We start from the raw sequence: 27,678 nt of genomic DNA, 5'->3' as shown, positions 1-27,678 counted from the left end.
TAAATGTGGGCATGTTCATTTTTAAGTTTGATAACAAATATGTACAAGTTCTTGAGTTGTGACTTCCAGATACGGTTGAATCATTGCCGTTCTAACGTTAAGAAAACTTCAAAATATCGTTAAACAGATCCACATGCACACCATGTGGACGTGGTTCTACCCTTGCCAATACGGTTTTCTCATAGTTCCTTTTTAGTGTTATTAGGTATTTAGTGGTTCATTTGTTTTGCAAAAGAAATAGAAAAAATGAGGAAATACAAAATTATATTGAATGATATGTATCTTTAAACCTAACTAAATTATATGAGACTAAAACAGTAAAAGACATATATAACCAATTATAATTGCATAAAACACAAACGCATATATATACCTTCAAAACAATCAAGATGATTATTGTAGGTTATATATATATGTGTGTGTGTGTGTGTGTGTGTGACATTTGCAAGAAAAAAAAATACAATTATTGATAAATTTGACATTTATAAAGTACAAATAATCACTAATCTAAATATAAGAATTGGATCATTTATCTGTGGAAAACCAATAGTTAGAAGTAAAAATATCATTGGAAGAAAATAATTTTCAGATAATTATAGTTTTATCTGTATTTAGAAACTAAAATTATTTATATAGGATATTTTGGTATGTTATATAACAAATAAATTGTTTTGAAGGAATATTTGTTAATTTTAGTAGGGGTTATTGGTTGTTGTATTTTAATGAATTTGAAAATCCGAACTAAATCTAGTGTTATTGGTTATATGATTTTCAAATCTGTATTAAAATCATGTGTTATTGGTTTAATGATTCATAAATTCTATATCAAATCAAGTGTTATTCAATCGTACGGATTTACTAATATATTTGATTTTATAATGGATTTGAATAGATTTGTTCGGATTTTTTAGTTAAAAATACAAAGACTCAAATCCGAGGAAAAACCTCCGGATTTGCATATTTTACTTGGATTTATAAATACTATATGGATTTCTAAATCAATCAAAATATATAAACCAATAACACCTCCTTATTTCTTTCCATTTCTGAAATTTATATATAGAGAAAATGAAAAGTTCAGTGTTTCTATGGTTTATTATATTTAAAGTTCCAAATAAATATAATCTTAAGTCTAATTTTGAAGATATTCAGTGAGTTATAAAAGGATACTGCTTGAACTATAGTTACATTAACTTAACCATAGTTAAATCTGATTGCTATATATGAATGACTCACATTTTAACGGCTCTTTACTAATATAGTTGCCCTCGACCGGGTCTTCGTTTTGCCCTTTCACTCGCCTAGACTCCTACTTTTTCTGTGAATCAAATATTTTGTCTTTTGTAATTTAAAGATTCCACAAAAATCTAAGTTGTGTTTATCGGATAAGGGTTGTGAGAAAATGAATCACTCATCTTCTGATCAGAGCCTCTACCTTGAGAGTGATGGAGAGGACGAGAGAAAGAACTTGGCCGAAGAAGAAGATGATGGAGCTTTCTCTGATTATTCTGATGTTCATAATCAAAACCAAAATCATTCTAAACCTAACTCATACTCAACGGCATGGCCAAAGAGTTACAGGTATATTATAGAACCATGATTCTCAGATTTGTTACATTTTTTTTGGATCTAACCATTTTCATGTTACTCTGTTATAATGTTGTTAGACAATCTATTGATCTATATGGAAGTCTACCATCTCCCAGTCCTGGTTTTTTGGGTAATTCTTCATTGTCAAGATTTGAAAGCTCTTTCTCGTCCTTAACAAGAAGACATACTCCAGAATCGTTACCTGCTGTTAGAAAACCTCTCCTAGTAGATGAAGAAGCAGCAAAGCGTAAACGCAGCTCTCATTCTCTACTTCCTTCCAAAGCCTCATCCAGGGTGTCTCATGAAATGGGAATCTCTAACGATAGCTCATTCGGACAAGCTGTTCTTAATGGTGAGTTTCATCAAACCACTTGGTAATGTAAATGGTGACACTTCCTGTCGGGCACAACTAACTGAAACATTGGTTTTGGTTCTCAAAATTTTAAGATGTAATTTATATATAAGCCCCCAATTTGTAAAAGAAATCATTAAAGTTCTTATTAAATATCTATAACCTCCAAATTAAAGTCTTAGAACCAGTCCTGCTCCTTGTTAATTAAAATTACTTTTTGAGTGATGACATAGATACACACACATGTGCAGGAGTAAATGTTTTATGCGGGGTTGGAATATTGTCAACACCATATGCTGTGAAGGAAGGAGGATGGTTGGGACTTCTCATACTCTTTGCATTTGGTGTTCTTTGTTTTTACACTGGATTGCTTTTGCGTTACTGCCTTGATAGCCACCCCGATCTCCAGACCTATCCAGACATTGGCCATGCCGCTTTTGGAACCACCGGCCGCATCCTTGTCTCCGTAAGTACAACATTTTATCGATGATACACTTAGTAAGAAATTCGTCATCTATTTACTGTAAATCTGAGGTTTATAAGATATCATTTATGTCATATTTTATAGTTCTCTTCCTCTTTTTGATTGCAGGTAATACTTTATCTGGAGCTATATGTAAGTACAACTTGCAGTTCCTCCAATAGTTTACTTTATATTATTATTAATAAAGACAAAACACACATTCTTATTAAAGGGACCACATGTGGAGTAGTACAACACCTTTAGTCAGGGTCCATAGTGTTTCCCCCCTCTCTTGTTTTTTACTTGGATTATTGGATTATTTGGTGGTTATGAGTAATATTATTGTTGAAAATAATTAACACCACATATACTGAAATGCTATTGTAAATAGGACAAAAAATTGTGCAATTGCATTGGATTGAATGCTGGATGTTCTTTTTGTTATAATAAAGTTACAGACTTGATATGTTTCAATGTTCTTTCTATGAAGGCTATGAGTGTTGAATACATAATTCTGGAGAGTGACAATCTTTCATCATTATTTCCAAATGCTGCTTTGAGTATTGGAGGGTTTCATTTAGATGCACCTCATCTATTTGCTCTTCTTACCACCATTGCGGTTCTCCCCACTGTTTGGCTTCGAGATCTCAGTATATTAAGTTACATTTCAGGTATAAACATCTAAAGATGGTTCTTTGGATCTTTCAAGGACTCATCTTAACTTTTTTTCAGATCTTTAGTGAATTATGAGTGAGCATTCAGTTTTCTGGTTTGGTTCGGTTCAATTGTTCATTTAACATATTTATACCAAATTATAACTAAATTTTGATTTAATATGGTCTGGAATTTCTGGTTTACTCGGTTTTCGGTTAAAAACTGTAAATAGTTTATTGTAACTAACATTATATATGGTAAACAAAATCTAACTTCAGTTAATTTAGTCAAACGTATAAAATTTTATTGAGTTTCGGTTATAACTAATCATATCCTTAATTTTTCAGCTGGAGGGGTGATTGCATCAGTTTTAGTGGTTTTGTGCTTGTTCTGGGTCGGTTTGATTGATGAGGTTGGAATTCACAGTAAAGGAACTCCTCTGAACCTAGCAACATTACCGGTTTCTGTAGGACTTTATGGTTATTGTTATTCAGGGCATGGTGTTTTCCCAAATATTTATACTTCAATGGCCAAACCCTCTCAATTCCCAGCAGTTCTCGTAACATGGTAAAATGTTATAAAGACATTACAAATGTTTAGAACTCTATATTTTTTTTGTTTTTCTGAAGTAGATTTTTTATTTTACTTTGCAGTTTTGGAATTTGTACTTTGATGTATGCGGGTGTCGCTGTCATGGGATATAGCATGTTCGGAGAATCAACAGAATCACAGTTTACTCTCAATTTGCCTCAAGATTTGGTTGCATCTAAGATTGCTTTGTGGACCACAGTAAGTTTCGTTCCATACATCTTTTAGTTTATACATGAAAAAATGGGGATGGTTCTCATTAAGATGCACTAGGATATTTCGTTGATTTTGTAATATGTCAAAGGTTTTAAAATATTGATTGCATACACAATACCATGAAATGTGTTTATGGGCAAATGACTTAGATAGTATAATACAGTATATTACAGAAATACCATTATATATTTCATTGTCGTTTCTCTAAACCCTTTTGCAGGTAGTCAGTCCATTTACCAAATATCCTTTTCTAATGATTTTTTCAGAAACTCTTTCCTTATTTCTGTAATTTCCGCAACCTTATTCATATATATTATCATCTATGGAAACTGAAAAATTGTGTGGCCTTAATAAAGAAATCACATATGCGTTGACATTATCTCCGGTTGCAATGAGTCTTGAGGAGTTACTACCATCAAACCATGGCAAGTCACGTTTCTATGCAATCGCCATTAGAAGCGCACTGGCCTTCTCTACTTTGCTCGTTGGTCTTGCGATTCCCTTTTTCGGTAATCAAACTCAAAAAAAATATAAAAAGGTGTTACTCTCATTGCAATTATATATTTCACATAGCTATTGACACTCACTTCTTGCAGGCCTTGTCATGTCATTGATTGGATCATTCTTGACAATGCTCATTGTAAGTTACATATATAGTTTCTTGTTATGCAAGCAAAATCATATATAGTTTGCATTTTCATATGAATGTTGTGCTTCTGGACGCAGACGTTGATACTACCACCCGCTTGTTTCTTGAGCATCTTAAGGACAAAAGTAACCCCTACTCAGGTATACATCTCTTAACCGGGAAAACGAAAAACCAAAATGTCCACTTTGAGTTTCTAATGTCTATAAGTAGCCAATATGCATATCCTCTCTTGACAACCATTTTCGTGTGTGTTGTAGGTGGCGCTTTGTGTCGTAATTATCACAGTAGGAGCAGTATGTTCAGCTATGGGCACTTACTCAGCCCTTTCAAAGATCATCGAGAAGTTGAACACCTAGAAATGAATTATTTTATCCATTTTCAATAAGTCAGTGGAGAATTATTACAGCACTATCACTTTCTATAAATCGATTATTATTATCTTTTTCTCAGTGGGCGAACTTTAATTTATATCCACAACCACCTTATTTACATACAAAAAAATGCGAACAAATTTTTTTTGACATCTCGAATATTTTTTTTTTGTAAGTGGTGTAAGTTTACTTTACATTCGTACTCATTTAGTTTTAGTCTCTTAATGTGTAATCATATCTTACAACATTATTGTTCAGCAAGCAAAATAAAATAGCCAAACTGGCCAAAGAACCGCTGCATCAAGAATTCAAGAGCCAGGCAGGAGACATAACAAAATCCATGGATGAAGACTAATTAAGCCTTATCTATTCAAGTCTCAGGCAAAAAAAAAAAAAAGTCTCAGGCAAAGGTAAATCTCCATCTCCCTAAGGACTCAAGCCATCTCTGCTAGTTTGACTTCTAAGATCCAAAGCCATCTCTTTCACTATGACTTCTCTGCTGGTTGCTGCTACTAGCCTACTAGTAATAAATAACGTTGGTGTAAACCTTGTTATTGGTTTGTCTCTTTACTTTTTGCAACTGTTATATTCTCGGACTTGAGAATTTGTTGCGCATGTACAACATTGTTAACCATGTTGGTCATATTGTCAAATGTGAGGATTGCCAAGGAACTTATATTTAAACTGGTTTTGACCAAAGCTACAATTCTCAAACCAAGACCAACGTGGCAGTCTTAAGTAGAATAACAATTATAATACCAATATTGTTTCTTAAAATAAGGTTAAAAGTACATTATTGTTTCTAAACTAATATAAAAATACAAGGAACTATTTTTTTTTTTACCCAGTGTTTTTTTTTTTTTTTGAACAACTTTCTACCCAGTGTTCAAGTTCTAGTTGTGGTTATTAACCAAACCCGGACCAAACGAGTTAAGGGACTGAACCAAAAAAATCCAAAAACTCGATCCGAACCAAATGGGTTCCGAAGGTCCACCACGCCTAGTGAAAGTTTCCTGCTGAGATTATTTTCAGAAAATGAGAGAACCATTAATATGTCTGATTATAAATTACATGCAGCTAAAACAGTCAGTATTACCACAACAGGCAATCACATGAACCTTCTATCTTAACAACAATAGATCTTATATCTCAAAATCAATATGAAAACAACACATGTAAATAACTGGTGAAAAGAGCGTTCGAAGAGAAAAACAGTCACAGTTCACAAATTGGATAAGCACACTGAAAAAAAACATTACATCAAATTGAGAATACAACCAGGTAATTATAAAAACAGTCCTCAAAATTAATACATAATTAAGAAACAGACCCCAGAATTTTTATTTCACTTGTCGTTTCTTTTCTTGACCATCTCCTTGTACTTGGTGATGGAATCAATCCTTTGCAACTTCAACTGATGCTTGAAACGATTGATGAAGTCATCAGCTTTGGCGTCTACTTGCTCATCAGCTTCTTCCACCGGAGTCACTCTCGTGACTCTAACCGTCTCCGGCCGACGAGCCTCGACGGCTTCTTCCGGCTCCTCGAAATGAGAGAAAGGAGACTTGGTACTCGCTGATTTCTTCATCTTCTTGGGAAGCTTCGGTGGGATAACTCCAGCAGCTGGCTCGGTATCAGACTTTGTCCGAGCCACATGGTTCAGATTCAGCTTACTGTAAACCTCTTCAAGGCTCGGACTTGTGTCTTCCTCTTCCTCGACGGCGGGGACAGACGGCGGCGGCGGTGATTCAGCGACGGTGATGGGTTCTTGAGAAATATAATTGTAGAGATTGAAAGATTTGATTCGGTGGAGAACAGAAGGAGATCTAGAAAGAAAAGGCTGGTTCTGTTCGATGGAAGCTGGTTCGTTGTCTGGAGTTGTTGCGACAGGAGGAAACTGGAGATGAGCTTTGTCTGGTGGGGAAGTGAAAGAGGAGAAGTTAATGGACTTGAGACGGTGAATCACGGAAGGAGAGCGTTGGATCTGAGTTTGGTTTGGATCGTTGGATTTGGAAGATAGAGAAGAGGAAATTGCAATGGTGCCAATTATTAAGTTGAGGAAGATGAATAGTACTGTCGGTGTGAACCAACTGTATATCGCCGTCACTAAAGAATCCGACATGGCTTGTCTTCTTTCGAAGAAGGGGGATTGGGTGTGAATCTGGTTTCTGGGTATGAGAATTAAAGATTCTCTCGTCTTCGGCGACAAAGTTTGAGAAAGAAGCTTCGAGTTTGGTGTGTATCTTCTTCCATATTTGGGCTCCATCGGACCGAACATGTCGCCCATTCAAACCAACGAGACACAGGCCCACAAGTACACCGGCCTGTCTTTTTCTTTTCTACTTGAGGATAGAAAAAAACACATTTGGTATCTAATAAGCAGGAGATCAATGGCTGTCTACAAGAAAACATTTATAAAAGCTTAGAAAGTTACTATATATCATCAAATTTTAGATATATACATATGGCAAATGTTCTCTTCACACATGTTTGTAAATGTCTTGAACTCTTATGGTATTCATTTACTATAATTGGTTTGCAAGAATAAGAATGGTTTCAATAATTACCAACAAAAAAAAGCCACGTTAGGCAAAAAAGCGAAGTTCGATGCTTCATGTGACACTTTTGTTGTTTCTTTCAAAAAAACACCAGTTGAAGCTGAACGTAGTTATACGTGAACATCATATATCGTCAATAGATTCATAATGCACATGTGGAATTACTAATCTCAAACAACTTAGAACGTGCTGAATCTACTCGGAAAATTAAGTACTAAAAGATGAAGACGATGCTATTTTTTTTTTCTCAACTGACAGTATGGTTAAATTAAGTTTTGGTCCATAGAAATATTATTCTGAAAACAACTACATTCAACCATGTCTGTCTATATTGAAAAAGTATCTTGTAAAAAACAAAACAAAACTATCTTTGAGGTTTGACAAAAAAAAAATTATCTTTGAGAAAAAAATCAGTCAGTCTAACGAGTTTATAATCATATACACCAAATCTAATCTGTTAGTCTCATACACTACGTTGCATTGAGCAATCTTTCCATTTTAACATGTAAAGTCCGGAGGCTGCAATTACAAAGTCTAATCGATTCATCACTCATTTGATCTTTTAATACTTCATCCTAACTGGGCCATGACCGATGATCTGACAAGTAATTTCATTTCGCTTATTTAATTCTATTTTCACTACTCTTTTCTCTCTTCTCATCAGTAGAATCATATGCTTTCTCTCAACTTTTTTTACAACATTGTTAACAATGTTTGTCCCATCGTTATGAGGATTGGCAGATTGCGAATGCGCTTATATAAACTGGTTTTGACCAAAGCTGCACTTCTCGAACCAAGACCAATGTGGCAGCCATGAGTAGATTAACAAGAATGAGAAAGATGCGTTTCAGTGTTCATTCTACAATTGCTTTTAAAAAATCAAAGCTTAGTATTTACATAATAACTAAGACCAATTTTATTTCAAAAATTAATATTAAAAAAAAAAACAGGATATAATTTTATGTTTTCCGTAGGGTTCAAGTCCTAGTAGTGAATATAATAGCTAAAAGTAACGAAGAGCTCTTCTTGCTCTATTCATCGGATATCTTTTTTCCAGCCAAATCATCAACAGTAAGACTAAGAGAATCCATAGATCCTTTCTTGAATTCATCCCCACGAGCAGCGAGCAACTCCTCCACGCTCCCCGGTTCTCCAAACCAGCCAAGACGGTCTGCAATCAAATGCAGATTATCACACCCTTCGCATCGCACCACCACAACCCCCTTCTCGTATGATTCTCGGCTGGCCATCTTCATAGACCTCGTCTCGCATACCTTGCAGGTAAACACCATCATGAAGTCATGCCTCGGGTTTATTTTCAACTGGGACTTGTACTTCACAATCAGATCCTCAGAGGCTGTTGTTGCAGGGGAGGTGAAAGGAGCTTTGGAAAGTTCGGAAACAGAGTTTGAAGAGTTGCAGCAGCCATTGGTTCCTGCAGCAGCTTCACTAGCCTCACGGGATACACATAAGTGCCTCTGAAGTAATCCCACATATGCATAATCTCTGCTCAAGAGTGGCTTTGATTGTGAAAGCCTACCTGCTGAGATTGTTTTTTAAAAAAAATGAGAGAACTATTTTAAATTTTAAATGCTTGATTATAATTCATTACAAATCTCCCTTATTTATACAAATCTCTGTCTAGTGTAAAACCAAAACATTAAATCCCGAGACCCTATCTCTTCTACACACATCTCTGCCTTTGATTCAGTGATTGGGAAACTTTAAAGGCCGAGTTTTTATGTTATGTCATGCTCATAACTGTAACAAGGAATCACAATAACAACAAAAGGATCCTTTTTGCACATCATGATTTGAAAGATAAGGCAAGTTGGAGAAGAAAAAAGATGATACCTTGAAACAGAGGAAGCCGAGGTTGTTGGTTAGTGAGGTAGAGAGATAAAGCGCGTCTCAGACTAAGAAACCTAGCAGCCATTGACGAGACCTTTGGTTGTGATCTTCGGCGACAAGTTGAGAAAGAAGCTTCTAGTTTCTTGTTTTTGGTCAAGAAACCCCAATTTGGTGTAATCTTCTTCATACTTGGGCTCTATTTCTGTTCCAGCTAATGGGCCACAGGCCCACAAAAGAAAACATACTTAACATTTGTCATCATCTAACAACCAGGGTATTAATGGTTATCCAATCTGATTTGTAAGTTGTAATGGTTACATTCGTCGTTTTTAATATAGGTTTGATTCGCTGAAAAAAAGCAGGATACTAATGGTTGTCTACAAGTTATATATCTTGAAAGATTTTTATCGTAACTTTTTAAATATAGCAAAACAGTTGTCGGTATAAGAATAATATAGCCATACTATTACTACCAATGCCAAAACTACTAGGTGGGGAGTGTGTATGGGGAGTGGGTGGGGCAGTTCCCCCCCCCTTTTTTTTTTTCTTTGGTGTAATTTTGCTAAGATTTTAATAACGTCTCAAATGAAAATTTGAATTTATAAATATATTCTTGCTGTTTTGTTCTTTTGCTCCAAGTAGAAATTCAACCTAGATCTGTCCACTGATTACTACTATACAATAATAATAGAGTTCTCGTAATAAATATCAGATGTATAAAAATGTTCTTCTCTTCAAACATGTTTGTAAATATCTTGAAATTTATGAAATTCATCTACTATAATTGCTTCTCATGATAACAATTGGGATCTGAAATTATATCCGATAATACCTAGAAAATAATGGTTTCACTAATCAACAAAAACCACGTAATGTAAACACCACGTAATAATACCTAGAAAATAATGGTTAAAACTTACTTGAAAAAGATATAAAATCTGTTTTTAGATGATAAAAATAAAATGTGTGGTTGAGTTTAAATGCGAATGATGATGTTCCCTGTATTTCATAGGAAGGATGATTAAGATCTTGCTTTTCAATAACGAAAAGTGGTTGAATGAAGAGATTAGCTTTGTCGATTGACTTGTGCCAAACCTATTTTTATCGTGTGTTTCAAATAATGCGCATGAAAGACATTGAAGGTCCTCTATCTCTATGATGAGCCACTTAATTTGACTTCTCAGTGCGTCTTTTCATTTCCATCACTTTCCAATCTAATACTTTATGAGCCAGCAGTAGTATTTGTGATAATACCTCCAAACTAATTGGCAACACAACAGAGTATGATAGAAACAATAATCATTTTTGCGTACTTAACAAGCCACATCTTCTTTCTCTCACGTCTTATCAAAATCAGAAGAGTTACCAAATCTTTGTACCCATTTTTGTTATTCGGTTATCAAATTCATGAATATTGAATTTGAGCATGTGGCTTCCTTTACAAAAAGAAAGGGGAAAAAAACTTAAACCCAGCTGTAATGCATACAAATACAAAAATAAATTAATAAACACGCAAAATAATAAATTTCATCAGTTCCGAATTGGACCAACTTAAAATATGACACAAATCGGTAAGATAAATAAAATAATATTTATAAAAAATCACATATAAATATATAATCCTGTTAAAATCATAAATTAATAATTTATACATATACAATTTATACAAGTACAAATAAAAAATTATATTGTTTGTTTTATATTTACAACGAAGTTCATCTTTATAATATAGTAAAATTATATCCAGAACAATATTTAAATTTTATGAATCTATTTTATATACACCAAATAATATAATAAAAATAATATGAAAATTAAATTTATAAAATTAAATTGATATCTTTTTATTTTATAAAAATATATATCCTAGAATATAGTAATATAATTCTTTCTTATAAATTAATAAAATACTATAGTTTCAAGTCTCGACATTACTAATTTAGAGAGTTTTTTACCGTACGTACACTGCATTTGCATGAGTACTTGCATAGTTTAATTACTTGTGTGTTTTTGATGAGTGTATTATTAATTATGTGTTATTAATTATGTGTTTTTGATGAGTGTATTATTAATTACAGACTTAATTTAAAAGCTTGCAAACAAAACACTAAAATAACCTTAATCTTCCACGTGTAAAGATAGGGTGTCCTTTATACTCTCGCGTGGAAAGTTTATCATAAGGAATTCAGAAAACTAGTAAAAGTTAGAGCAACATAAAATAGTAGACATAGATATAAGAGAAGTAGCATTTCAAAGTTGACCCACAAGTCACACTCACAACCTCTCTTCACGAAAGCTAGAACTAAGATACTACACGTCGCTAGGTTCCAAACCATCTAAACATTACATAAAAAGCCGCTCTTTATTGTCTTCTTTCTTTGCTCTCTTTGATAACTGACGAGAGTCAAAGCTAAACGCGAGACTGGCTCCTGAAAGACCCGAGGGCCTTCACCGCACCAGCCCTTAACACAAACTGATGGTAGAAAGCGGCAATGGTCGCACCTGCAAACGGACCCGCCCAAAATATCCACTGTAGAAATTTAAAAATGTTATTAAAACTTTGTCCAAAGGTGAGATCGAATACGAATAAGTGAAATTTTTTAGATGGTAATACGAACATGATGGTCCCAAGCTTGGTCCTTGTTGTAGATGATTGCAGCTCCGAGACTTCTTGCAGGGTTAATGCCAGTGCCCGTGATTGGGATTGTAGCTAAGTGAACTATGAACACCGCAAATCCAATTGGCAATGGAGCCAATACCTTCAATTTACCACATCATCAACAGTAACAAAAGATATATGTTATTACTCATTACTTATTCACGAGACAAATAATGTAAGCCTCCAAATATTATTAATATAGTTAGGTTTGAGTCTCAAACTTTGAGAGAAGGATACGTGGTTGCAAATGAACCTTGGGACCATTTACAATAAAGGACATTCACATATGATGGAGATAGGCGTGAAAGACAAAAAGTTTAGATTATCAATGTCCTTTTCTGACGTTTGTTATAATGGAGAATCTAGAAGTTAGACTGGCAAAATCTACATAATAAATGGTTCGACATCTAAAAAAAATCCAAATTTCCAAAAATCCAAATTTTCAAAAATCCAAATATAATTAAGCTTACCGAGCAAATTATTTACTAAGATGTAAATATCTTTAGACCTAGATAAATTCACAATACTACAATAACCGGTATTTCAGAATTTTAACTACTTGAACACCGGTTAGCTGAACCACTAGACAAAGAAAAAAAAGGTCTACCGAAGTATTGATAGTTTAGTGGTGAGTTGATTCTCGTGTCATGGATTCAAAGTTGAAACCACTTTTAAAACAAAAAGAAATAGTAATTTTTAAATCATAATATGTAAAAACCATGGTTCTAAAAAACGGCCGCACAGGCGATTACTCAATCGGCCGGAGAAGCGCTCGGCGGTGGTGAAACGTCGCGATTTCAACGTAGGCGGCCATTAAATCGGAGTCACTAATATTATTCACATTTTTGAAGTTTAAAAGCTTGAAATCGGATGATACATGTTTAAATCTTCAAATTTATTTTATGCCCAGAAAGAAAAACACAAAAATAATGGAAGAAATCAGAGAAAGAAAGCATGACGGCTCTGTAAAAAGGTTTTCGTAACCCTAAAAAGAAGATGATGATTAATTTACAGCTATACCATTAATGAAAAAGCATGAAAAAAAAAGCAAAATACGCTTCCTAGTCATCGAACTCGTCACCTTGCTGACACAAACACGGAAAATTTACACTAGCCTACATCAACAATTGATGTTTTCCACGTAAGTTAATAATATATACACTTATTAGAAAATTGAAAACAGTGTTTAAAACTAATCTCCGCGTATATCTTGTTTACTCCCCAATTTTTTGGTAATTCGCTAGGTCCGTGATAGCCGTCCGACTAGCGCCTAGCGTAGTTAGAACAGGGGTAAAAACTGATTCCGGAGATAGAGAACTAGAGAAATTATGGATTTGAAGTTCAAAATTTTCACGGTTTAAAATATCAATAAAAAGAGATCTCGAATATCAACCAAGAAAAACATGCTATACGTGTCCATGCTCATTAAATGCATATTATTCAACTCTTGGCCGATTAATAATTTTGCTACGACATCATTTCAGTGATATATTAAATATCATACATTTTAGTGCGGTGAAATTATCTAACTGCAAGAGATAGTGAGCTTACAGGGACGTGAGAGTCGCGCGCACTCCTCTTGGGGTCAGTGGCGGAGAAGACGGTGTAGACTAAGACGAATGTCCCGATGATCTCCGCGGCAACACCAGTGCCAACACTATAACCGTTAGAGAGACCGTTTGCGCCGCCACCGTAGCGGGTGTAGTAAGAAGACTGGAAGGACTTAACCAAAGCCACGCCGCAAATGGCACCAAGGCACTGAGCCACCATGTACATTACTGCTCTCAACAACGTCACTTTTCTAGCCAACAATAGTCCAAATGTCACCGCCGGGTTTATGTGTCCACCTATACCATTAAAATAAGTTGAACCAAAATATTGATGTGAGCTAAAACAAAACAAACCAAACTAAAGCTATTTTTATTACAAATGAATGTAACATTGTTTATGAATTACTCCCTCCGTTTCGTATTGTAGTTTTAGAGAATTTTTTTCGTTACAAAATAAACGTAGTTTTTGATTTTCAATGCAAAATTTATTAATTTTATGCAAATTTTATTTTTCTATTGGTTGAAATATTGTTAAGTGTATAACTAATAGTGTTTTTTTTAAGGAAATATACAAAATTAATTGTTTTCTTAATCTGTGAGCCGAAATCTAAAACGACATTTATAATGAAACAGATGGAGTATGATTTAAAAGAGTAACTGAATTTAATACACATCTCAAACCCCCCATTATGTGTCAACCTATACCATTATATAAGTTGAACCAAAACATTCATGTGAGCTAAAACAAAACAAACTAACCGAATTATATTACAAATGAATGTAACATTGTTTATGATATAAACGAATAACCTAATTTAATACAAATCTTAAAAGCGAAAAACTCGAAAATATCAAGACATCCTAACCAAACTGACTTCATGTTCTGTTGGAATTACATTTCTCAATCATGATATAACAGATTCATATATAAAACTGAGCCAGCAGTAAGTTATTATGTTGTAAGATTAAAAAAAATGACAGTCTAGGAACAAATCTATGAAAATAATTAGAGAAATTGAGAAACAGACCAGAGATTCCAGCAGTGCAGTAGACGAGGATAAAGATCATGCCACCAAAGGCCCAAGCGATGCCGAGGACGCCAACACCTGCACACTGGTCAGGATTGAGGGCTGGATCGGTCTGGCTCTTGTAACCAATGACAGTCATAACGGTAACGTAGAGGAAGAGGAGAGTGGCTATGAACTCAGCGATGAGAGCTCTGTAGAAAGACCATTTCCCAAGCTCAGTAGCGTCGAATAGAGGCTCAGGCGGTGGGTCTTGATAGTCTTTGCCTGAGAAGGATCCCTTCTCTCCAACCACTTCCTTCGTCATTGTTCTACTTCTTCACTAAATTAAGGGGTCTGTCTCTGTATTTTTTTTAAGAAAAGAGAGAGAGTTTGAGAAAATTGATGTGGTAAGACTGTGAGTGGGTGACGGGAATTTATAGGCAGATGTGACGAGGCTTTGGGCTCTGTTCTGTTTTCTCTTCTACTTTTTGGTTGTTGTTTTTTCTTTAACCGGAAAGAGTTTCTACCGAACCTGATTTTCCATAGGTATGAGATCAACCGTTGTTAATATCTTTTATTTTTATTTTTAATAACCCTGGGCTTCCGGCGGATCGAGATCTAACCGATTAGTCTCGTTAGAGTCTACCGTTAGTCGCAATGAGAATTAGAAATCCATGTTATCTGGTCACACATGTTTTAGTGTCTGGGATTTCTTCTAACCCAGATCGCCTAGCTCACAAAATTCCGCATACCACTAAACCATTCATGGGTAGTTAATTACTAGTTACTACATTATTACATGATGTAAAACATTTTCCAGCGAAAGTAGAACTTAGGACACAACGGAATTAATTTCTTGTGCTAAACTGTCCAACGCACTGTTTGTACTTTTTAGTTGTTGTTATTAAACTTTTTGTTGTCGTTATTAGGGTTTAGTGGAATGGACAAACAATCTATTGCCTAAGTACTACTAATCAACCAAATAACGTTATTGTAGCAAGAGACTCATTATTTTCGTGACTATCCAATAAATGAAAACTAAAAATCCAAAAACAATAGCTTATGGAATCAAATGAAAGTTTCATCTTGTCACAAAATAACCTAATTTCAAAGTTTCTGTTTTTACAACGTGTTCAAAGAGAACCAAATATCGGAAGAGATGGCCCGACTCAACCCAACTACAATAAAATATGACCACAACTGATGTGCTTCCAACGAAACATGTGACATGTAGAATAAGATAAGCTAAAAAATTGTAAGCCATGTTTAATATTTAAATGTAAACTTGTTAACATTTTTTTTTTTTTTGTAAACTTGTTAACATCCCAATTTAGAAAAGATCTAATCGTTTGCTAGCGAAAAAATATTTTAGTAACGTTTCAAAACATATATATAATTCGTTAATTAATAAATAATGGTTGACGTTGACGAGAATACCTGGTGTGGTGGTTGCATTGCAAGCTAATTCATAGATCACAATCATGGTCCCTGACTTTTAGAATAGGATGAAAAAGTTTTTTTTTGGCGTAAAAAGTTGTAAGATAAAGAATCAATTTAGAATTAGACTACGTGGAATATATATGGCTGCATACGAATTTTTTAAACTATCATCTTTAAACGATTTATGACATTATTAAATAATTTCCTCTAATTATTTTTTTTTACTAAATATTTCCTCTAGTTCTTCTCCTAAATTTATATATTTATTAGGTGTTTCGTCCACACATGTGAACATAAATATTTTATAAATAATTATTAATACATACATTAATAATTAAATTATTATTATCATAAATTATTATTTATGTTTTCATTTGAAAATTCTTACGTTATAAATTTTGAAAAAAGTTGTACACTATATTCATTATTAACAAATAAATCTTAGAAATCATTCAATATTCTATTTTAATTATATAAAATTAAGAATAAAACTTTTACTTTTAAAATATTTTGTTATGTGTTTTTTTTTAATTTTTATTAAAATATTTTTTTTGATAACACAATGTATATAGAAACTATCTTTTTATTTTAAAATATATATTTAGATTTTGGATAATTCTTATTACTATTAATTTTAGTTATTTATCTAATAAAATAAATAAATTCGTATTTTTAACTAATTTATATATTTTTATTTATTGATGGTATAAACGATATTAACCGCTCTAACTTTTAAGATGAGAGCTTGAGTGCGAAAAAAATCAGTTCACGATAATAGTATAAATATAAAATATAAAATATATGTGATGAATTATAATATTTTAAAAATAATAATAGATAGATTCTAGAGTCCGGAAATTTGATATGAATCAAGAGGTATGAGAGGCCACAGAATGTTACTTATTTAAAAGAAACACTTTAGAATTGTAATTACAGATATAAGTTTTTACCGGCAGTTGAATAGCAACAGTAAATAACGAACCTTAAATAATACAGAATTCTCCAATTAGTTGTCTCCAAAAAAAGTTGTGTGCTCTATAAATAGGTGAACCATATATTTGATAGCGTCGTGCCGACTAAACGAGCTTATTCAAAAGTAGCATATGCCTTCTCCCACTTTGTAACTTTTAGAATCTTGGTAAAAAAATCCTACGTAGACATACAATCGTTGTACAACAGAGAATTTCCAATCTATATTGGAAAAAAAAAGAAAAAGATATATTAGCCAGGAATAACAATCAAATGGTCAAAAGCTAAGCCCTTTTACAAAAAAATAAAATAAAAATAAATGTCAAGAACTCGTCTTATTTCAGGCTACAATAACAATTAAGTGGTCAAGAACTAGCTAGTCTATTGGTCATAACAAAGAAATGCACATGTTCAGAACATAGAGGACGGTGAAGTGGGGGGTAAAGTGGGTTGTTATTTTCACCGACCCAACTTGACTTTGCAGCTTTGCCATGTTTTTTTCTTTGTTTTTTTTCAAAGTTCTTATAGTTTAAATTCACTTTTAGGTTTAAGGTGTCCCCTATATACAGTCTCTAACATTTTACTATTTTAGCCATTTTCTTTTTCCTATTTTAATCTTTAACTAGATTTTGATCCGCGCTTCGAAAGCGCGGATTTTTTAGATTATATTATAATATAAAGTCATATTATATTGAAGAAGATAATTTTTTAAAATTATATATTCTATGAGTAGTTTATTTAAGATTTTATATGTACATTTTATATAACTTTCTCTTAGACCTGAATATTTAATCCGGACCAAAGACCAAACCGAAACCGACTCAAAACATAGGTTTAGTTTGGGTCCAGGTTCAGAAAAAATTACCTAATAGGTATTTCTTTTGGACTCGCGGGTCTTTGTTTGAGTTTAGATCCTACCCGAGATCTAGTCGAAAATATTTTGTGTATATTAAGTATATTAGGGTATTTCGAATATGTTTCTGGTATTACATATATTTTTTAAGTTTTGAGTTTGAATTTACAATAGTTTTGGGTTTCAGGTAAAATTTGAATTTTTTAAAAAAAAATTTGGGTAGTCGGATAAAATTTTGGGTATTTTTTGGTTCATCGGGTCAGATTTCGAATAAAATTTTAGATTTTTAGGTATGTAAATATTTTTGGATATTTTGGAGTTTAAATATTTTTCATGTTTTGGGTATTTTTCATATTTTTAGATAATTCGAATCTTTTTGAATCCTAAATATCCGAAATGATATGTCTAGATCTGATATACTTACCATTGAGTTTGTGAAAATATTTGAAATATATACTGCAAAGCTTTATTTATATTTATAGGTTATAACCCGTTCTATGACGTGATATTGTAAAAATTATAACCAAAGGAAAAAAAAACACTTCAGCATCCTGGTTAGACATGGAACTATAAACCGAGAACCAATAGTGAATCAAAACCGAAGCAAAAAAAAACTCAAAACTAAATTGATATTCACAAATAACTAAGTGGTTCATATATATCTAAAACCGAAAAAATCAAAATCGAACCTTTAGAAAATATATTATTTTTTGATAAATATAGATTTCAAATATGGTGGTTCCTATGATTGAAGAGATATACACATTTTAAAAATGTTATTTTTTTTTCAAAATGTAGTGGTTTCCATATCTCTGTTGAAAAATTTAATATTAATCTACTTATGTAAAGTATTCGAAATTTAATAACAATGTAATTTTAGATAATAATTTTTCGATCATAAAGATATTTAACAAAACTGTGAAATTGTTTTTAGAAATCATTTCTGAAACACTTAAAGAAAGAAACCATAGTACTTTTCTATTCAAAGAGACACTTAATCATATATAACATGAATATGTTTGCATGTCACGTAATTGCAATAGGAGGTGGACCTGAGAGGTTATAATATTTCACGTCTAACTATTACATAATTAAGAATATTATAATATTTTATAGTTTTCATGTGAATATTATATTTTAGATGTCTCACCATTTTGTAGTGCAATTGTATTGTTGTATTAAAATTTTTGTGTTATAAATTTATATTTGTTTTCCGTTTTAAGTGTTCTATATTTTTTTTTATTAATTTACATTGGAGATGTATCAAATATTTGTCAAAATCTATTTATTAGTTATTTTTTTATTGTTTCCATATTTAAAAGTGAGATTTATTACGTGTATTTGAGTTATGGTAACTGATATATTTTATAAAATATTGATTACAAATCGATTTTTTATTGCTAAAAGGCCATAATTTTTTTTTTAAATGCTATCTGTGTTTCCGTCTATTACTCCACAGATGAATAATGGGCTGCTGAGGCCAGCAACGGAGGAGGAGGTTCGTCAGGCTTTGTTCCTGATGCATCCGGAAAAAGCCCCAGGACCGGATGGAATGATGGCACTTTTTTTCCAACATGCATGGCATATCATCAAAACTGATTTGGTTGCAATGGTGAATAATTTTTTGATCACAGGGGACATGGATTCAAGGTTAAATATTACCAATATTTGTATGATCCCGAAAACGGAAAGGCCTACAAGGATGTCTGAGTTGAGGCCAATTAGCTTGTGCAATGTAGGGTACAAGATTATTTCGAAGGTTTTATGTCAGCGGTTGAAATTATGCCTCCCACGGTTAATATCGGAGACACAATCAGCATTTGTACCAGGAAGGTTGATTTCAGATAATATTTTTATTGCTCAGGAAATGTTTCATGGACTGCGGACTAATAAGGCTTGCCAAAGTAAATATATGGCGATAAAGACAGATATGAGCAAAGCGTATGATCGGGTGGAGTGGGGTTTTATTCAAGCGCTACTTCTCAGGATGGGTTTTGATCCGCATTGGGTTAAATTAATTATGGAATGTATATCATCAGTTCAATATCATGTTTTGCTAAATGGGCAGCCCCGTGGACATATAGTTCCTCAAAGAGGTTTACGGCAGGGGATCCCTTATCCCCTTATCTATTTATCATGTGTACTGAGGCTTTGATTGCTAATATTAAGAAGGCTGAAATAGGATATCATTTCACGGGAATGAAGGTGGCAAGAGCTTGTCCTTCAATCTCTCATTTGTTGTTCGCAGATGATAGTCTCTTCTTCTGTAAGGCACAGAAGGAAAAATGTCATACTATTCTTAGGATTCTGAAGGAATATGAGGTGGTCTCGGGGCAACTGATTAATTTTCAGAAATCTTCGACTCAATTTGGACATAAGATTGAGGAGTCCACTAGACAGGAATTGAGAGACATCCTTGGGATACAGAATTTAGGAGGGATGGGATCATATTTGGGTCTGCCGGAGAGTCTTTGGGGATCCAAGATACAGGTTTTTGGTTTTGTCCAGGACCGTTTGAATAACAGGGTGAATGGGTGGACGTTTAAGTTTTTTTTCAAAAGGTGGAAAGGAAGTTATCATTAAATCAGTAGTCACGGCTTTGCCTAACCATGTGATGTCTGTTTATCGGCTACCAAAAGCAACGGTAAAGAAATTGACGAGTGCAGTATCAAAATTTTGGTGGAGCCCAGGGGGAAATACAAGGGGTATGCACTGGAAGTTATGGGACAAAGTATGTACAAACAAAGACGAAGGAGGTCTAGGCTTTAAGGACATAACGGATTTCAATACAGCTATGCTTGGAAAGCAATTGTGGAGGCTGATAGAGAAGCCTTCAACTCTTTTTGCTAGAGTTTTTAAAGGACGGTACTATAGGAATGCCTCACCCCTAGAACCGATCCGTTCATACTCTCCGTCGTATGGTTGGAGGAGTATTGTATCTGCTAGATCTCTGGTTAGCAAAGGACTAATCAAAAGGGTGGGAACGGGATCCTCTATCTCTGTATGGAGTGATCCGTGGCTCCCAACCACTCGCCCGAGACCAGCAAACAAAAATCAACATGACACTTATCAGGACCTCACAGTGGACTCTTTGATAGATCCAATTTCACGAACTTGGAAGTCGCAAGTAATCCGGGATTTGGTGGATCCCCAGGACGCTCAAATTATTGAAAGTATTCCTTTGAGTAAGACTCAATTGGTGGATAGGAATGGATGACATTTCACAAATAATGGAAAATATTCGGTTAAAACAGGATATCAGCTGGAACGGGTCTATCCGGACAAGGCAAAACCACCAGCTTTTTATGGTCCCACAGTGGATACTCTAAAAGCTTTCTGTTGGGAGGTGAGATGTCCTCCGAAGCTTAAGCATTTTTTATGGCAAATGGTATCCGGATGTATAGCTGTTAAGAAGAATCTGCAAGCAAGAGGAATGAAGGGAGATATTTGTTGTATTAGATGTGGAGCTGAGGAGGAATCAATAAACCATGTGTTTTTTGAGTGTCCTCCTGCCCGTCAAGTTTGGGCTTTATCAAAGATACCGTCTAACCCAGTCTACTTTCCCACAAGCTCACTATTTACAAATATGGATCATCTTTTCTGGAGGGTACTTCCGAAGATGGAAGATCATCATTTTGCGTGGATACTATGGTATATTTGGAAAGGAAGGAATAATAAGGTCTTTAGTAATTTGGATATTGACCCAAAAGATACACTTACGCTTGCATAAACTGAATCAACACTTTGGGGTGAGGCCCAGGTGATTAAGACTAAGCAGGCTCCACCACAGAATGAGGTTTTGAATCGGCAGCTGAGAGTTGGTCGTTGGTGTTTCATAGATGGTTCCTGGAAAGATAAAGAATCTTATTCAGGTCAAGGATGGTATAGCATACTCGAGGGCTTTCAGGGATTGATGGGTGCAAGGAATACTAGGGCATGTCTTTCACCTCTTCATGCAGAGATGGAAGCTTTGATATGGGCAATGGAATGCATGAGGAATTTACATCAGTTTCAGGTTACTTTTGCTACGGATTGTTTTCAATTGGTGAAGATGGTTTCGGAACCAGAGGAATGACCAGCGTTTGAGAGTTACCTGCACGACATAAAGCTACTGAAGACATATTTTACTAGCTCAACGATCATTCATGTACCCCGGACGGAAAATCAAAAGGCAGATAATCTAGCACGATGTGCCAGAAAACAATCGTCTTTCGTCGTTCACATGGATGCGGAGTTACCAGTTTGGTTCGCAGAGTCTATATGAGTCTGTTTGTTGATGACAAAAAAAAAAAAATATATAGATTACTAAATTTAACTTTCCTAATAGTGAACTTCTGTAGTTTTGCCGTCCACTTGCGAATAGTCTCGTGAGAACCACAACTAATTTAGTTCTTTGTTTGTTTTGGGCTATTTTAACCAATTTGATCTTCAATTTATTAGTGCGGTACTCTAAATTATTCCTCTACCAGAAAGTACACTTAAAGGGTTCTGGACACATTTCTCGTGAATGACCAGTTGCCCACTATGTTTCACAACTTTTTTACCTGGTAAGAAAAATATACAATTTTCCAAAAATAACTTTCTCCCTTTTCTTATCGTGGACTACTCAGAGAACTGGTTGGTAAAATAAACCCTCCTTCGCAAGTTTCCAGCGCGGCCGGCCCTGAGATTTTGGGAGCCCATATCTGTGTCTATGTAAAAAATTTTTTTTTATAAATTTGGGGATCTAAAATTTTTTTTTTTGGCCTATTTATATGTAATTTCTTTTCAAAAACTTTAGGGATATGTTGCGAATGTTTCACCTAACATGGTCTAGGGCCGGCCCTGATTCTCAAAATCTTCTTCCAGCCCTAAACGCTGAATCCAAAACGCTGAATCCAAAACAGAAATTGTTAGTCTATTGTATATACACCTCGATCTTAGTGGCGTGTCAATCACAGTTTTTAGAGCATCTCCAACCTACTTCTATATTTGCCTTTATAATAGCATTTAGAGATAAAATCACTCTAACCGTACTCTATTTCTTCCTCTAAAATAGAGAGTGCTATTTTCACCTCTATATTTAGAGGAAGAAATAACATTTTTCTATAATAGAGACATATTTTTTTATTCAAAAAATGATCTTTTAACTTTTTACTTTAACAATTATAACCAAAATAAATATTTTACTGAAAATGTACTGTTTATATAAATATATAATCATAGTTTTATTTACATAATAGTTTCTATAAAAATATTCAGTGTAAATAAAATCATAATTTTATGAATGTTAAAGTAAATTGAATTAGTTTTCAATTTTCACAAATAAATGTACTATTTGTAAAATTAGAAAAGAATATGTCAAGAATATTTTTTTTTAAAGAAGAAATAGAGAAATAAATTGGAGACAAGTTCATCTCTATTATAGAGTTTCCCTATTTTAGAAGAAAAAATAGGGAAATACATCGGATATGGTGTTATATGCTACTGATACTGTGAGACAGGTCCGATCCTAAACTTAAGCTGGACAAGTCCATGCTTGTGGTCATATTTTATTAAAACGTTCCATTATATAGTTAATTTTTAATACAGTTTCATTGCATAGTTAAATTTAAAATTATAAAACACATAGATTACTAGATATGAAAGCAATTGTTCCAAGAGCTTTTTTTGACCTTTTTAAGTTTCTAAATTAAGAAACTTATCTTGTTTCCTTTTCTGTTCTTTTATTATTTTTTAATATACTGAGATATCTTTAATGCAAATAGTTTATATCTTGTTAATACTTAATACACTAAGCATCTTGAGAAAGGTGAGTCTCGTTTTAATTATATGTCAATGTTAATTTTCCTGACAAATTATTTTGTTGTGGTGTGAGGTAGTGAAGTTAATTAGATGAGATTCCATGAGATGATAGGAACAAGCGTTCTGCGTGACAGTTATCGCCATTTTTGGAGGAAGAGAGATCCCATACAAGTTTAAAAAATTTAAATAATATAGATCTGATTAAAGCTTAAAAAAAAACAATAAGCTTTAATCAGAATAAGGCGGTATTGAAGTTAGAAACAAGAATAAGGCGGTATTGAAGTTAGAAACAAGAATAAGGCGGTATTGAAGTTATCAATTGATGTAATACGAGATAAGTATACATATATGTGAAAACATATTCGAGTTGTCTAAGATAAAGAAAAACATGTTACAACGGTTTGCAAGATGGTCGGTGACCCAATCAGAGGCGTGCCAACGTTAACAGCTGCCCCCAGCGAAAGACAAAATCAAATGAAAAATATCTATAATAATATGAAAGCTATTGTAGTTTAGTGTGCAAGAATTTTTTATTTATTTATACAACTTTTAAATAATTAACAACCGTTTCATATTTTATTTAGTTTTTTTTAAATCTGTGTTTTTGTTGTAGTCTCATCTTTTGTTTAACTCGTGAAGCTATTAACAAAACTACATGTTTATATAGAATCTCATTACATGAAACAAATTATAAGAAATGCCTTTAGTGTCTTGTATATTTTTAAAAGATGCCCTAGGCCAATGCTTCTTATTTTCTCGTGTAAGCACGGCACTGGACCCAATCTATCATTCAGGGAGCAACTTGTCTTCGGACTCGATGCAATAAAAAACAATGCAACTGCTAATTGATAAAGAGAACCCATGTTTTGAGAATCTTTCCTTGTAACTGAACTGATAAATTTTCCACATAAACTTTGTCTGCAACTATTTTTTTGGAAACCATCTGAGAGATTGTGAGACCGAAACTATCACCAGTGAAAACTTTATCCCCTCTAGTGTATGCTTCGTGAAGTGAAAGATTTCGCTAAGTCAAGATGTTTTGAGGAGGATATGATAATGGGCCTAATAGCATCTAGCCCACCTGAAAAAATCAACCAAAATGTTTTGGGTCCATCATGAAACACGACATCATTTCGAATCGTTGCAAAGTTCTATAGGAGCCTGAGTTGAAGGTGGTGTTTATCGAATTCAGTGAAACTGATAAAGAGATCATCCTTTTTTGTGCTCTAAAGAGATCATCCTTAAACATGCAAAACGACCATTCAGGTCTATATCAACTTTGAAAGATCCAAGGTCCATATCTTACATTTAAAGTTCCAATACTTGTATCAAAAGCCTCCTTACTTCAACATACAAAACCACAAGCTTCTTGGATTCAATACCACATTTTTTACAAATAAATACTTCAAATACTCAGAAAGCACTGTTTCATCAAAGTGTAAAGAGATAAACTGACATTTGCAATAAATATCATAAAGAGAGATTTTGTGATTGAAAATCAAATATTTGAAATTCAAAACGCAGAAGAGACTCCTCACAGGAAAAAAACGAGAGAAACTAAATGAAAACAATTAAAAGACAAAAGAGAAAGAATAAATATGTCTGGTGAAATTATTAAAATCATGAATCATCAAGAAGTATATGTTGTCCAGTCGAGGTGATTATTTGGCCTCGGCCAATACAAAATTTTTCTTTAATTGTCCAGTACTTATCAGGCGATTATTCTAAGTCACCTTCAGTGCTTGAAAAAAAGAGTAAATGAGTACAAAAACAAAATCATTCGCTCATTGTTTTTTTAACACTAGAATTATATTAACTTCAGGGAAAATTACATGGAAGAATGCATTTGTAGAAGACAAAGCCAGCAAGAACAAGTTATTTTCAAGAATTAATCCTAAGAAAGGGAGACTAAAATAACAACAACAAATTAAATATCATGAGTATAACATTCGCTCACTGTTACACTCATGCTTATCAAATTAAATACCCTGAAAAACATTTTTAATACTTACTCCCTCTGTATCACTTTAGGTGGTGTTTAGAGGAAAAAAATTTGTTTCAAAATAATTGATGTTCTCATTATTCTAGATAGAATTTAATATCATTTAAATTTTGTGTCCAATTGCAAAATACTGAATTTTTTTTATTGGTTGAATTAATTTCATTTAATGATATTTTTATATAACCAAGATAAAATATCAGAGAACTAAAGAAAATAGACTTTTTTTCCTCTCTGGCCCGGTTATCGAGAAACCAGATCTGAGAACAATTTTCGACGCCGGCGACGCTCGCCGGCGTCGTCTTTGCTCCTCCTCCTCTCTGCTTTGCCCCGACGACGCTCTCTCCTCACTTTGCTCGTTTCTACACTCTGCTTTTGTCATAGTTCGTTCTCTTACATTAATGGCGACGACAGAATTTATGGTTGTTGAGCGCGTAACCACCGGAACAGGTGGCTTCTCCTGGGATTCCGGGAAGGCTTTGTTACCTGGTCCGTTATCTCTCTGCTCCACCCCGTCTGGTCTCGTCATCTTCGTGACCCACAGCCACCTCCGATTTGAAGAACTTCTTCGGCGCCTCCCCTCCGTTCATTTGCAACACCATTTCACTGCCTCAGCCTCAGCCTCCATCGAAAAGGCCCTCCTTGTTCGTGAGGGTCCACTGATTCGCCGACCAGATCCGAAAGATTCCGACGAGGACAACCCCTCAGCAACGATTGTCTTTTATCCCTCCTCCGCCAGCATCTCCACCATCTCCAACAATCACCTTCGCCTCGCCACGTCTTGTCTTGCTTGGTCGGATGTCGACAAACAAGATTCAAAAGTTTGGGCCATGCCCATTAAGAGTGTTCTAAAGATTTCGGTTGTGTTCTCTGAGGTCTACTGTTCAAGCTTTATGTCATATATATCTTTATTGAAGATTTTACCGTTCATTGCATCGGAACCGTTACTATCTCGACCACCCTCCTCTTCTGAGGAGAAGACCTTACCACCATTTCCTCTTCCAATGGAAAGAGATGATTCCTTGGCCTCGTTGTCGAGCGTTTGTTTCAGTTTCCTCATCGGCTTGCTATCTTACGGAGCGGTCTCTACGGGACCAGAAGATGCAACCGAGAGTATTTCGGTATCTCTCGTAGATGAGGTCTGGACCTCAACGTCACATTATGTGACTATTATACTGCTGTCCGACGTTGTCGTGAAAGCTCCCTCGACGCATTCAAGCATCGTTTTGAATTCGCTGTCATCTTCGGTTGAAGACCTATCTTGTTTAGTTTACTTATGTGTTGTATTTTCGGCTTATGGCAAAAGAGGATGGATAATTCCCTCTTTCTATTGTATGGAAAAAGTTTAAAGTTTGAATGAAAGTAAGTTGTGTTTCAAAAAAAAAAAACCAAGATAAATTGTATAGAAGTTTGTATTTTTTTAATCCAAGTGCAAAAATCTTAAAAATCACTTAAAGTGAAACAGAGGAGTATGTAAGACGAAGAATTCCATTAAAGAGAGAGAGGGAAAGAGTGTTAATATGAAAAGATATTTGGGAAAGGTATCAATAAATTTAACATTTCATCAAAAAAAAAAAAAAAAAAAAGAAGATATTTGGGAAGGTTGCTTAATTAAGAAACACTCTTATTACTCAACTTAAATTGGCATCAAAGATGGATTTTTACGTAAGAGATAGTCTATCAAGTCTTTATATAAAAGATATTGGTTGTTTACCTATCTATCTACATTTAATTTACATTGTTGATTATCTCATAACTACCACTGATTAAAACGCAACACTAACTTAACCACTAAACCTCTAAGAAGTAATAAAAAACTAACCAATCATAACTACAGTCTAAATATATGTAGAAAAAGTTATAGTAAAAGTTACGTCGTGGAATCGTTGGTCATTAATATCACATATGTTATAAATAGTTAATAATTATTTGCAATAGAAATATAAATTATATGATGATGTAATTGACGGTTCGACCAACTTTGCTAAAATATCTACTCATATATACATTATACGATGATGTAATTGACGGTTCGACCAGTTTTTCAAAAATGCCTACTCAGTTTGTTGGCAAGAAAAGACCGTGTATTCAGCTTTGTATAATAAATTGTAGATTCAGGTGCAGC

General features: G+C 34.0%; 4 protein-coding genes across 4 annotated transcripts; 1 reads left to right on the top strand and 3 right to left on the bottom strand.

Moving 5' to 3' along the window:
- The first annotated feature begins 1,257 nt into the window (after positions 1 to 1,257).
- On the top strand, positions 1,258 to 5,035 carry LOC106406203 (amino acid transporter AVT1B). Its single transcript, XM_013846823.3, has 12 exons — positions 1,258 to 1,581; positions 1,668 to 1,942; positions 2,194 to 2,408; positions 2,535 to 2,558; positions 2,896 to 3,076; positions 3,407 to 3,626; positions 3,713 to 3,848; positions 4,084 to 4,103; positions 4,227 to 4,372; positions 4,460 to 4,503; positions 4,590 to 4,652; positions 4,770 to 5,035. The coding sequence occupies exons 1-12, from the start codon at positions 1,403 to 1,405 to the stop codon at positions 4,866 to 4,868; spliced, it is 1,602 nt and encodes a 533-aa protein (XP_013702277.1). The 5' UTR covers positions 1,258 to 1,402; the 3' UTR covers positions 4,869 to 5,035.
- A 1,009-nt stretch (positions 5,036 to 6,044) lies between these two features.
- On the bottom strand, positions 6,045 to 7,489 carry LOC106406776 (pathogen-associated molecular patterns-induced protein A70). The gene has a single exon (XM_013847510.3). It carries the CDS (start codon positions 7,168 to 7,170, stop codon positions 6,229 to 6,231), a length of 942 nt encoding a protein of 313 aa, XP_013702964.1. The 5' UTR covers positions 7,171 to 7,489; the 3' UTR covers positions 6,045 to 6,228.
- Positions 7,490 to 8,333: 844 nt separating this feature from the next.
- Positions 8,334 to 9,464, bottom strand: LOC106404514. The gene is made up of 2 exons (XM_013845240.3): positions 9,296 to 9,464; positions 8,334 to 8,981 (listed from the first exon to the last, which is right to left on the bottom strand). The coding sequence occupies exons 1-2, from the start codon at positions 9,375 to 9,377 to the stop codon at positions 8,473 to 8,475; spliced, it is 591 nt and encodes a 196-aa protein (XP_013700694.1). The 5' UTR covers positions 9,378 to 9,464; the 3' UTR covers positions 8,334 to 8,472.
- Positions 9,465 to 11,400: 1,936 nt separating this feature from the next.
- LOC106402619 (probable aquaporin PIP2-5) lies at positions 11,401 to 14,974 on the bottom strand. Its single transcript, XM_013843394.3, has 4 exons — positions 14,530 to 14,974; positions 13,503 to 13,798; positions 11,911 to 12,051; positions 11,401 to 11,822 (listed from the first exon to the last, which is right to left on the bottom strand). The coding sequence occupies exons 1-4, from the start codon at positions 14,831 to 14,833 to the stop codon at positions 11,703 to 11,705; spliced, it is 861 nt and encodes a 286-aa protein (XP_013698848.1). The 5' UTR covers positions 14,834 to 14,974; the 3' UTR covers positions 11,401 to 11,702.
- Between the last annotated feature and the right edge of the window lie 12,704 nt (positions 14,975 to 27,678).

The sequence above is a fragment of the Brassica napus genome, chromosome C8 (assembly GCF_020379485.1).
Source record: "Brassica napus cultivar Da-Ae chromosome C8, Da-Ae, whole genome shotgun sequence".
Classification (NCBI taxonomy): Eukaryota; Viridiplantae; Streptophyta; class Magnoliopsida; order Brassicales; family Brassicaceae; genus Brassica; species Brassica napus.
The sequence above is the reverse complement of the archived record's forward strand: the minus strand, read 5'-3'. Positions and strand labels throughout refer to the sequence as shown.